The sequence below is a fragment of the Bos javanicus genome, chromosome 25, assembly GCF_032452875.1.
Source record: "Bos javanicus breed banteng chromosome 25, ARS-OSU_banteng_1.0, whole genome shotgun sequence".
Classification (NCBI taxonomy): Eukaryota; Metazoa; Chordata; class Mammalia; order Artiodactyla; family Bovidae; genus Bos; species Bos javanicus.
The window spans coordinates 29,495,533-29,506,949 of record NC_083892.1 but is presented as its reverse complement, the minus strand read 5'-3'; the positions used below and the strand labels follow the sequence as shown (position 1 = coordinate 29,506,949).

At 52.0% G+C, this 11,417-nt stretch overlaps 1 protein-coding gene across 1 annotated transcript in view; it reads left to right on the top strand.

Annotated features, from left to right (window-relative positions):
• Positions 1-4,687: 4,687 nt before the first annotated feature.
• GALNT17 (polypeptide N-acetylgalactosaminyltransferase 17) overlaps positions 4,688-11,417 on the top strand; it is a 427,419-nt gene continuing 420,689 nt past the window's right edge. The window contains exon 1 of the mRNA XM_061401839.1: positions 4,688-4,925. Coding sequence (XP_061257823.1) covers positions 4,688-4,925 — 238 coding nt within the window. The remainder of the gene's footprint in view (positions 4,926-11,417) is intronic.

Genomic DNA, 11,417 nt, shown 5'->3' with positions numbered 1-11,417 from the left:
ATTCATACAGCATGTTGGCTTTAGTCCAGAGTTTTCTTTCTTCCATCAAGACACGCAAGCAACCGGAGAGCTCCATCAGCCTTGCTTGCCTTGGCACCACTGATTTCATAAGCAGCTGCCTACATTAAATATTCAGCTGCTTATGTTTTTTGCATATCTAACGTATACCAGCAGGTTCTTCATATTTTGGTGTCATTGACCACCATTGAGAATCTGATGGAAGTTATGAGTGTTTCCTCCCAGAATAAAGAGTGTTTACAAACTTCTGGAATCTTCTAGACATCTCTGGGGAGAGAAGCTGATTAGGGACATGGAACAGTTCTTTTAAGCAGAATGAGGATCCAGTTCATGTTACACACCCTATATACCATCAGTTGGTAATGTCCCCACACTTTGGGGTAATGTGGTTTTCTCAGGCGACCTTTCTTGTCTGGGTGATACTGATTCAAAGGTGGGTATTTTTAAATGTTTTATTTTAATTATTATTATTTTGCTGCACTGCTTGGCATGCAGGATCTCATGGCTGGACCAGGGATGGAACCCATGCTCCTGCAATGGAAGTGAGGAGTCTTAACCACTGGACCACTGGGGAAGTCCCTGGATATTGACAGGCTGGGGGCAGTGGGAGACCCTGTCTGTGAGTGTGTGTGAATCGTGGCCACTCCTGGGAATTGTCTTTGAAATAAATGAGTGACCAGATCTCGAATAACCAGGAAGGATACAGAAGGAACTCAAGTGGAGGTGGAAGGGCTTAGATGCTTGGGAGGCAGAGAGAGGTAGCTGGTGGCTGGAGAATCTATTTGGTTGGAATTGAGAGTAAAAAAGCAGTGGACACAGGATGGAATTTCAGTGCAGGATTGCAGGATTGCATGAGTGCAGCACTTCTGTGTGGTAACAGGATTCAGGGTGTACCTGTGACAGGGGGCCACTCAATGGGTCTAGAGTGTCCGTTGTCACTTAGAAATGTAGAAGCTGTCCAGGAGGCATGTGCAATGTGAGGGGAGAAGCCTGTAAGATTGATGATAAGGGGTTTCCTGGTGGTCCAGTGATTGAAAATCCACCTTCCAACGCAGAGGGTGGAGGTTTGATACCTGGTCGGGAAGCTAAGTTCACACATGCTGTGGGGCAACTAAGCCTGTGTGCCATGAGAGATCTTGCATGCCATGACTAAGACCTGATGCAGCCAAAAAAAAAAAAAAATACATAAATGTATATATATTTAAAGAGTCATGCTAAAACCATCAGTTAATTTGGGTAAGGGACATCTCTGGCTTTAGGGGGATGAAAAGAAATCTCACTGGAGTTAAATCTTGCCTAGAAACTTTGTTCTTGTCATTGTTCAGTCACTAAGTCTGTCGGACTCTTTGTGGCCCCATGGACTGAAGCACACCAGGCCTCCCTGTCTCTCATCATCTCCCGGAGTTTGCCCAAGTTCATGTCCATTGAATCCATGATACTATCCCAACCATCTCATCCTCTGTCGTCCCCTTCTCCTTTTGCCTCCAATCTTTCCCCAGAATCAGGGTCTTTTCCAATGAGTTGACTGAGGCTATTTCTTCTGTTTTGCTTCCAGCATCCTACTCCTAAATATGCTTCTGCTTGGGAATCAGACCCACCATAGTTTAGAACCACTTACTACTGGCCTCTTAGCTTCTGCAACAGAAGAAATAGAACTTTTCTGTAACAGAGGGGGATGTGGTGAGTTTTAGGTGAATTTGCTTGGCACTGGTGTGAAAACCCTTCCTCCAAGTTTTCAGTGTGGACAACCCTGCCAGAAGTGTCCCAGAAACCCCAGAGATGTCTGCATTGACAAGGTAGCTTACAATGGCACATGCTAAGATTGTTTTGAGGCTGGTCTAGGATTAAACAAACTTGGATGGAAGAAGAGAAACGAGGGCTGTCCTGTCTGACTCACTATATGGAGTTGCTGAGGGCATCTGTGCATGATGTAAGATTCAGTTTTCTATCCGTTTGTCAGCCTGTGAAAGGACACTGTGAAATCACCAATGTCGTGCTTGCGCTTAGTTGCTAAGTCATGTTCGACTCTTTGTGACCCCGTGGACTGTAGCCTGCCAGGCTCCTTTATCCACGGGATTTTTTTCCAGGCAAGAATACTGGAGTGGGTTGCCATTTCCTCCTCCAGGAAATCTTACCAACCCAGGGATGGAAATGGTGTCTCCTACATTGCAGGAGAATTCTTTACCACTGAGCCATTGGGAAAGCCCTGAAATTATCAATACACCTGTCTAAATTTGGAAAAAAAAAAAACAAAAAAACAAAAACGCTAGCCCATCCTCTGTCATCCAATCTCAGGGTTACAGTTAGAATTAGGTTTAGGGCTCTAAACTGACACCTTAGCCCATTGCCTCAACCTTCCCACCTGCATCCCTATGGCTGAATGAAAGTTCAAATCCTATTTTTGCATAAGCTTCCCTTGACTGGGCTAGCTTCCATTTGAATGTGTGTTTATAATAACATCTAACTCAACTGGGTATTCAGTGAGATAACCTAGAGACTGTGCCTGGCCCAGTGTCTGTCTTACAACCTCTCAATAAACTGGGGTTTCTTCCTCCTCAACGTCTTTTGTGCCCAACACGTGAGGTTAAAAACTGTCCCTTATGGTTTCTGATGTGGCTTTTTCATCTAACAGTTTTGTAGTCACTTTCTTGTAGATTATACAAAGCAAAACCTATGGAAAGAGTACCAAGGGAATGGAACTAAAAGATTGTTACATTTTTTCACTCACTTTTCAATGTTGAAAATCAACATTTAAAATAACAACAAACCAGCAAAAAATCACAAAACCCCAACAGTAACATGAAAACAAAAACAACTTTAATGAGATCGAAATAGGTAGAAACCACCAGATTTATTGGGCTTCACTGCCAGATGTAATCTTTGTTAGTTGACAGCCTGTTCTTTTCCAGGCCCAAGGAACCAAAGAGATCAGCGCGGGGTTTTGAATTTCAGCATCAGGAGCTCCTGGCTTTGGCAAGAAGAAGAGATTTCGGAAATCCAGTCGCCAAGAAACGCTTCTTATAATAAAATGCGTATAGAGGTGGGGGCTGGACACAGAAACCGTCGCTTGGACGGTGAGCGAACCCACCCAGCCCACCAACGCCCGGTTGGGCTCCCAAAGTAACGGAATCCGAGTCTCCAGGCCAGATTTTCCCTCTAGCCATTCCCGGCCACGCAAAGCGGAGCCGCGAGCGCACAGAAAGGGATGTCTTCATCGCCAGCCGGGATGGAACAAACCCGCCCGCTCGGGGAGTGCTGAGAACCAAAGGGTCCCTCCAACGCGGGCAGCCGTCAACATGACTTGACGGCCCCCATCCCGCGCGGCCCGCACTCCCCCGGCGCCCCCACCCTTTCAGGGTGCGCGCGCACAAGCCGGCGAGCCGAGGAGCTGTGCGCCCGGCAGCCTGCGGGCGGCGGCGGCCGACTGGCTCGCGGGGAGAGGGGTGGCCAGGAGGGCCGGAGGAGGAGCTGGCGCTGCAGCCGGGCCCCCTCGGGCCGCGCCCCGCCTTCTGCCGCCACCTGCGCGTCCCCTCCGGGCTCTCGCGCCCCGGGGCTGTGTGGGGTCTCCCTGCCGCAGCGGCGGTATCATTGCGTCCACCAATTAGAAGACTCGGCGTTTGGCTCCTCGGGGCGCGGGAAGAGCGGCAGGCGCTGCCGGTTCTGGCGAGCGGAGGGTGCGCCGGCGCGCGTCCCTCCCCGCCGCGCTCCCCGCGACGTTCGTGGAGGAGGGTACAGAACTGCTGTGACTTTTGAGGTCCGACTCCGCCTTCCGCCTAGCCTCCCGACGCGCCAGCTCGGAGAGAGGCCGGCGTGACCGGCAGGCCCCGAAGGCTCACTGCGTGGGCTCAGGACTTGGAACGTGTCCGGGAGCCCGCGGCGCTGTGCGCGCTGGTGAGTTTGGCGGCGGGGTGGGGTGTCCCCGGGCGCGAGGGGGCGGAGAGGACGTCGCGCTCTGCCCCTTCGCCCGCCCCCTAGTGCTGCCCCCACTTTAAGAGTAATTGAGACTTGAGCGTGACTGCGGAGCCGCGACGATGCGGGCGCTGGCCACGGGCTATTCCTCAGCCCTGCGTGATGGAACGGGTCGGTGAGCGTAACAAAGGCGCCCGCCCCGGGGAGCCGGTCCTCGGCTGAAGACCGCGGCCGGCGCGCCGCGACGGCTGCCTGAGGACTAGGGTAGTGGCTGTGCGGCCGGAGGCGCGGTGCGCACCTCCGCGGGCGGGCCACGAACCCTGAGCCCGACACCTGCGTGCCGCTCCCGCCGCGGCGCCGGGGCAGCCCAGCCTGCCGGCCCCTGTGTCCTCAGCCCGGCTCCCGGCGGCCGGAGGTCCAGCGGCGAACCACTTGCTGGTGCAGAGGAGAGACCCCCGGCCCCTCGCCGAGAAGCCGAGGCGACTGGTAGGGGCCGCGCGCCGAGGACCGAGTAGGCATCTGGGGGAGCACTTCTGCAGACCGAGGGCTTCCACGTGAGCCATCTCGCTCTCCCCGCGACGGCCCGGACCTCCTAACCGTCTCCGCTGCCCGAGCCTCCGCGCCGTGGGGCCGGGAGCGGCTGGTATCCTCGCCAGCCGTCCGGAGCGCTTGGCTCGCACGCACCGCCCCCGGCTGCCCCGCGCCTCGCCGGAGCCCGAAGGGGCGCGGGTCCGGGGCGAGGGCCGGCTGGGCGTGTTTGATGGCTTCACTGAGAAGAGTCAAAGTGCTCTTGGTGTTGAACTTGATCGCGGTGGCCGGCTTCGTGCTTTTCTTGGCCAAGTGCCGGCCCATCTCGGTGCGCAGCGGAGACTCCTTCCATGAGATTCGGCCGCGGGCCGAGGCCGCTAACATCAGCGCGCACAGCGCCAGCCCCATCCAGGATGCGGTCCTGAAGCGCCTCTCGCTGCTCGAGGACATTGTCTACCGGCAACTAAACGGTAAGGACGCACGCGGATGCCACGGGGTTCAGCGTGGGCATCCGGTCCACCCCCGGGGGCCCTGCGCGCGGGGCGGGAGGCAGACCTCCTGGCTCCCGCGCGCTCCCTTTTACTCTTCCTGCCCCGTCTCGGCCAGGAGGCCGGGGCTGCTGGAAAGAATTCCCGGCTTTTCCGTGCTCCAGCTGCAAGTTTGCTTTTATCGTGGAAACACGTCAGCACAGCTGGCTCCAGGTCTCCGCGTGCAGGAATCATTACCTGGCCAGTTGGCCCCAAGTGCGGAAACTAGACGCGCGGCCGAATGGGACTAGAGGCGCAGGCGACTTAAGGGAGGAAATAGCTCTTACAGCTTAGCCTTTGGTGGGGTCGGACAGGGAGGGGCCTTTGGCGGGCTTAAACGTCTGCAAAAGTCGAGGCCTTAGATCTGGAGCTAACGCGCTTCGGTAGTGCGCTGGAGGAATGTTATCTCTCTAGGAGGCAGCCTGTTCAGCTAGTAACGAGGACCCCTCCCTTCCCGGCTCTGCTTCGGTGAAGCTGCTATTAAAAACTTCCGGATTCTCCCTGAGAGCTGCCTGAGGGCAATTGTTAAAGTTCGCGGTGTGTAGGGGAAGCAGGTTTTTAAGGAATGTAGCGAAGAGAGGTGTGCCACCCAATCAGTGATAGTTATCAGGATCTGTCCCAGCTAAAACGTTCTCACTGTTTCAGGTGGAGAGGGAGACTTATCACACCCCCTGGTCACATCTGGTCCAGGAGCTGGTGGATCATTGGACATTTGTTGCCCCCAAGGTCAGAATATTACACTGGAGTATGGGCAGCTCTCCAAGGTCCACATGACTGGTATCCAAGGCAGATTCAAGGCTGCCATCTCCCTTCCTGAGCTTCTAACTCACGTTCTTATGGTAATTCCAGAGCTGTGTGTGCTAAGTCGCTTCAGTCCTGTCCGACTCTTTGCAACCCCATGGACTGTAACCCACTAGGCTCCTCTTTGCCTGGGATTATCCAGGCCAGAATACTGGAGTGGGTTGCCATGCCCTCCTCCTGAGGATCTTCGCAACAGAGGAATTGAACCCGTGTTTCTTATATCTCCTGCATTGTCAGGCCGGTTCTTTACCACTGGAGCCACCCCGGCAGCTCCAGTGCCAGAGCTACTGATAGTCATAAAGATAATGATCATAATTATCGGTGAAATTCTTACTGTGTGCCAGACACAGTGCCAAGAGGTTACAAGTGCATTATCTCATTCAGTGTTCACATCAGTTCAGTGTGGTTCTTTCCATTTCCCATATCAGAAATAAGACAAGAAGTTTTGGAGAGGTTAGTTAACTAAGTTGCCTGAGGTCCTGCTGCTGATAAGCGGCAGAGTCTGGAGTCAGAACCCCGGGTCTGGCTGACCAGAGAGCCTGTGTTTTTGACAGCTTCCATCGAATGTCTCCTCCTAATTATAGGGAGTCTTCACTTTGATGATGTTAGTAAGACCTGGCTCAGCTCAACCACGGTCCTCCCTGCAGTTGGAGCTAGAGACCAGCCCGGTGGCAGGCAGGGAGAAGAATGTCACCATACTGTCTTCTTCCCACTTTTCAATGATCCCTTCTGGGTCCTTCCAGATGGGATGGGGTCAGATTTGCAAGCATCCTCTGAAAAGACCCCTTGAGCTTCTTGATATCACTCAACAAATATCCAGGGGAATCCTTGAACTTGTACATGCAGTGGGATGCTGCAATCCCACTGACCTCCAGCAGACAGCAGGGCCTGGCTGTAGGTGTGGACCAGCTGTAGGTGTTGTCTGCGGGCGTCTGGTGGGAGCTCTTCTCCTGTATGTCCAAGAACCAAGGCACAGAATGAAACAAAAGCCTGCAATTCATTTCTGGAGGAACTGGATGCTTATGGGATGGTCCTTATTATTTTACACAGATCCAGGCCATAGACTGATCCATAGGACTCAAAAGAGTGCACAAGATATCTGGCTCCCTTAAGTGTCAGGCTGTACCCAAGGACACAAATCATTTCAATTAGGTAACAGAATATGATATACACCCCATCAGTGCCCCAAATAGCAATAATAAAATGCTAAGCGGTATTTACGAAGTGCCACGGACACACTAGGACTCATTTGGTCTTTCCAGCAACACTAAGGATAGGTGCTGATACTCCCCTTTTAGGGGAGTAATCCCTGGTGGCTCAGACCGTAAAGAATCTGCCTGTGATGCAGGAGACCGGGGTTTGATCCCTGGGTTGGGAAGATCCCCTGGAGAAGGAAATGGCTACCCACTGCAGTATTCTGGCCTGGAGAATTCCATATAGCCCAGTGGGCTACAGTCCATGGAGTTGCAAAGAGTTGGATACAACTGAGCAACTAACACTGCCCTTTAAGTAACTTGCTCATAATCACCCAACTAGGGGGTGACAGAACTGGGAATTTAAGTTCTGACAGAACTGGCATAGTCTGGTTCCAGAATTGAGGTTCTCAGCTGCTTCACTGGCTTGTCTTAATCTTTTTCTTTTTTTAATGTGGACCATTTTTAATGGTCCAAACAATAAAGAATTTGTTACAATACTGCTTCTGTTTTATATTTTGGTTTTTTGGCTGCAAGGTATATGAGCGCTTAGCTCCCCGAACAGGGATCAAACCTGCACCCCTTGCATTGGAAGGTGAAGTCTTAACCACTGGACTGCCAAGGAAGTCCCAATCTTAGGTGTGCCTCAGAGTCACAAAACACCAATACTTTGGCCACCTAATGTGAAGAACTGACTCATTGGAAAAGACCCTGATGCTGGGAAGGATGGAAGGCAGGAGGAGAAGGGGACAACAGAGGATGAGATAGTTGGTTCTCGTCTCAGAGGATGAGATGGTTGGATGGCATCACCGACTCTATGGACATGAGTTTGGGTAAGCTCCAGGAGTTGGTGATGGACAGGGAAGCCTGGCGTGCTGCTGTCCATGGGGTCACAAAGAGTCCGACACGACTGATCGACTGAACTGAACTGAACTGAACTTAGAGTCACATGGAGGGCCTTTTAAGAGGTAGATTTCTAGGCCCCACCCACAGAGTCTCTGATTCAGTAGCTTTGGGTTGAGGGGGTCTGAGACTGTATCTCTGGCAAGTCTGTGGCCTGAACCATGACCCAGAACCCTCTGCTGCCTATGCCAGGCAGAGCAAAGAGGAAAACCCACTTGCCTGTTGGTGGGAGAGTGAGGACTTCCGGAAAGCTAAGAGTTTGCTTCAGATGAACTGGGGTCCTGGCTTCTTTCCCTGTGTGCTCTTCTGCCCTGTAAGCGATTTCCTGGGAGCGTGGGGATGTCCACCACGGGGGACTGGTTGCCTGGGTTAGGAAGAAGAGTTTTCTTGACTTGCAGCCTCTGAGGGGAAGCAGGCAGGAAGACTGGGTTTCGAGCTTTTCCTGAACAAGCCAGAAATTCAAGCTGCAATTAGATAGATGTTATCTTTCTGGCTGACAAGTGTAATTTGCAGTGACCTTCCCTCTCTCCACCCCACTCACAGCACTCCATCCTCTGCCTGTGCATGTTTTGGGTAAAGCGCATCCCACCTGTTGATTCTATAGGCCTGCCGAGGTCTTCTGCTGCGGTGGGAGGGTGCTGAGATGGGACTTGGATTCCTGTGTCTACTTGTGCTGCAGCGTCTCCACTCCTTGCTACTGAAGGAGAACAAGGAAACCTTGACCTTGGTGCTCCTTATTGCTTGGGAATTAATGGAGGGCTCAAGAGAGCCAAGCACTGGGCACACAGGAGGGGCCCAGCCCCTTGGGCACCAAGTGGGAGCTGGTGATTTAATGATGTTCAGGTTTCTCAGACCTTTCCTGGGGTCTCTTATGAAGTTCAAGCAGGAGACACAGCACAGCCATCTGTAGTGTCCTCTCACCCTGGAAACAGTTTCTTGGGTGTCCTGTAAGGGCCCCTCTGGGCTGGGGATGCCAGGGGTGATCCAGACTTCCTCATAACGGGGCTTCTCTGCTAAAACTCTTAGTGCTTGTCTTTTGAAAAGTGGTTGCAGGCTGTTATTGCTTTGTTTTTCTTAATGCAGGCTGAGAAGGACACTCTAAAGGGAAAGTGGAAAAGCTGAAATGGAGGGAAAAGCACACTGAGATGATTTTGTCCTCTCCCCTCCAGACCCTCTCTGACATCTGCCCTTCCATCTTTACCACTGGGCACCCACTGCTGCCCCCTTAACTGCTGCTGTAGTGCCCTTTAACACAAGCCCCAGCCTCTGTTCTCTCACCCTCCTTTTTGGGACTCTGGCTGTCTGCATGGAAAGCACTGCTTGCAAAGGGCCCAAGACCTTCCAGGAGTTTTGTGTTTCCTGAGGAACCGTGATCAAGCCTAGAGGCTGATGGTCAAGGCCGACCACTGTCAGCCCACGTTCCCACCCTGGCCCAGTGCTTCTGCCTCCTCCAGCCAGGCTGATCCACTTGCTGAAATAGCCCTGCATTTGTCTGAGGGTTGCATCTTCTGTGTTTCAGGTGGTTTGCTCTCCCCACCCGCTTTCTACATTCATGTGTCCTTTAAAGCTTGACTCCAGGTCACTCCCTGGGGGCGGTAGGTTGTGCCAACTCCCACGGTCTGAGCTCTTCCTGCACCAGGTTGCTTGAAGCTTTCTTGCCCATGTCCATGGCACCCATGGCTTTGACTCTAGTGCCTTGGTGGCTTTGCCTTTTGAGTTCAGAACTGGAGCAGGTGTTTTGAGGACTTGAACCATATTTTGAACTATTTAATACCATGCCCATCCTTCAGCATCTGTCATAACACCCTGTATGTCATGTGGGCAAAAAGGTTTATTGGTTTGATTAGTTGGGTGGAAGCTAGTTTTGGGAGGTAAATGGTAACCACAGAGGAAATAACCTTGACTCTGTAAAGACTGGATTATGTGGGGTGGGTGTAGTTGGAGGAAGAAGTTGGAAAGCCTTAGCTGGGTAGAGTGAGTGTAAGGTATTGATCTTGTCTCTGTCATCTTGCCTGCACCATCTTGAGGCCACCCCTGGTCGTTCACCAGACCCTGATTAAAGGGCGCTAGAACCTTCGGAGGAGCCTGGAAGTGAAGCAGTTAGCCAGGTTAAAGACCAGCACGGTTCAGTATGCTTTTTGTGAATGTGTGGTTTTATAACGTGCTCGTTTTATGTTCCTTTTCTCTCTAGAGTAGAATTAATTCATATTTTATCATGGAAATTTTAGAAAATCCAAAACCATTATGCAGAAGAAAATAACATTGTGTTAATTTTTTTTTTTTTTTTAATGGTGGTTTTGTACTAATGTTAGGAAAACAGACGAAGGGACAGACAGAGTTCCTGATAGAATTCCCATGTAACTCTGTACAGGGCTTTTGGCTGGCTGTCACCTTCTGAGGAAGTTATTTGTTTTCTGTGATTTTAGAGCTGAGAAAGGTGAGACTTAGAGAATACTATGTGACTTGGCCATGATGACACAGACAGTGAGGGGCAGAGTCAAGATTCCAGAATATCACGGTCCTTTTCCCAGGTTGAGCATCCCCCGATAGGTCAGGATGAAGGTGGTGGGCTGTCATGAGCTCTGGCTGGTGACCTCGTCCCTCATCCATGCCCTGGTGCAGGGACTCACAAGGGCACATGTGACTACTCCATCCGGTAAGCCTAGGGCCCTGCTGTCGTAAGAGGAAATGCAATCGATTGAGGTTAGGTTCCAAATTTAGATTTCAGAAGGATATTGAATAGAAGCAGGGTTGCTTGAAGAAATTGAAAACCTTTGCAGGCAGGGAGAGAAGTCAAAATTACGCAGCCTGGTCCTGCCCCCAAGCCACACGGACAGATGAAGCTGGAGTCGGAGCTGCAGGAAACTGACACGTTCCCAAACAACCCACCTGCAGCCCACCCAGCCTACTGCATCAGCAGGCCCATGAGGTGGAGAAAGTGAGTGGGCTCAGAAGGACAGGGCAGAGGTGTGTTCTCTGGGCCTTCGAGGTGGCGTTGGGAGGAGAGGGATTGTATACTGAAAGCATCTCTTCCTGGATGCCAGAGCTGGCCCTGAGCTGTTTCTTCTTTCCTGGAATATACGTGTGCTCGTATAGACTGTTGAGCTGGAGGCTACTAGCATTCCCAATGGGAAGGAGCAAGGGGGAGAGAGCTGAGGGCACATGTTCGCATTAAAATCACTCCCTCCAGGTGAGCCTCAGAAGGGTACCAGGGCAGTGTGAGTCTTAGGAGCTGCATGGAGGCTTTCATCAGGGCTTCCAGGTGGCTCAGTGGTAGAGTCCGCCCGCCAGTGCAGGAGACGCAGGTTTGATCCCTGAGTCGGGATCCTTGAATAGTGAAAGTAGGTGATTTATCCCAGGCGGCTCAGTGGCAAAGAATCTGCCTGCAATGCAGGAGATGTGGGTTCAACCCCTGGATATGGAAGATCCCCTGGGGAAGGAAATGATAACCTACTTCGTATTCTTGCTTGGGAAATCCCATGGACAGAGGAGTCTGGCAGGCTACAGTTCATGAAGTCGCAGAGTTGAACACAACTTA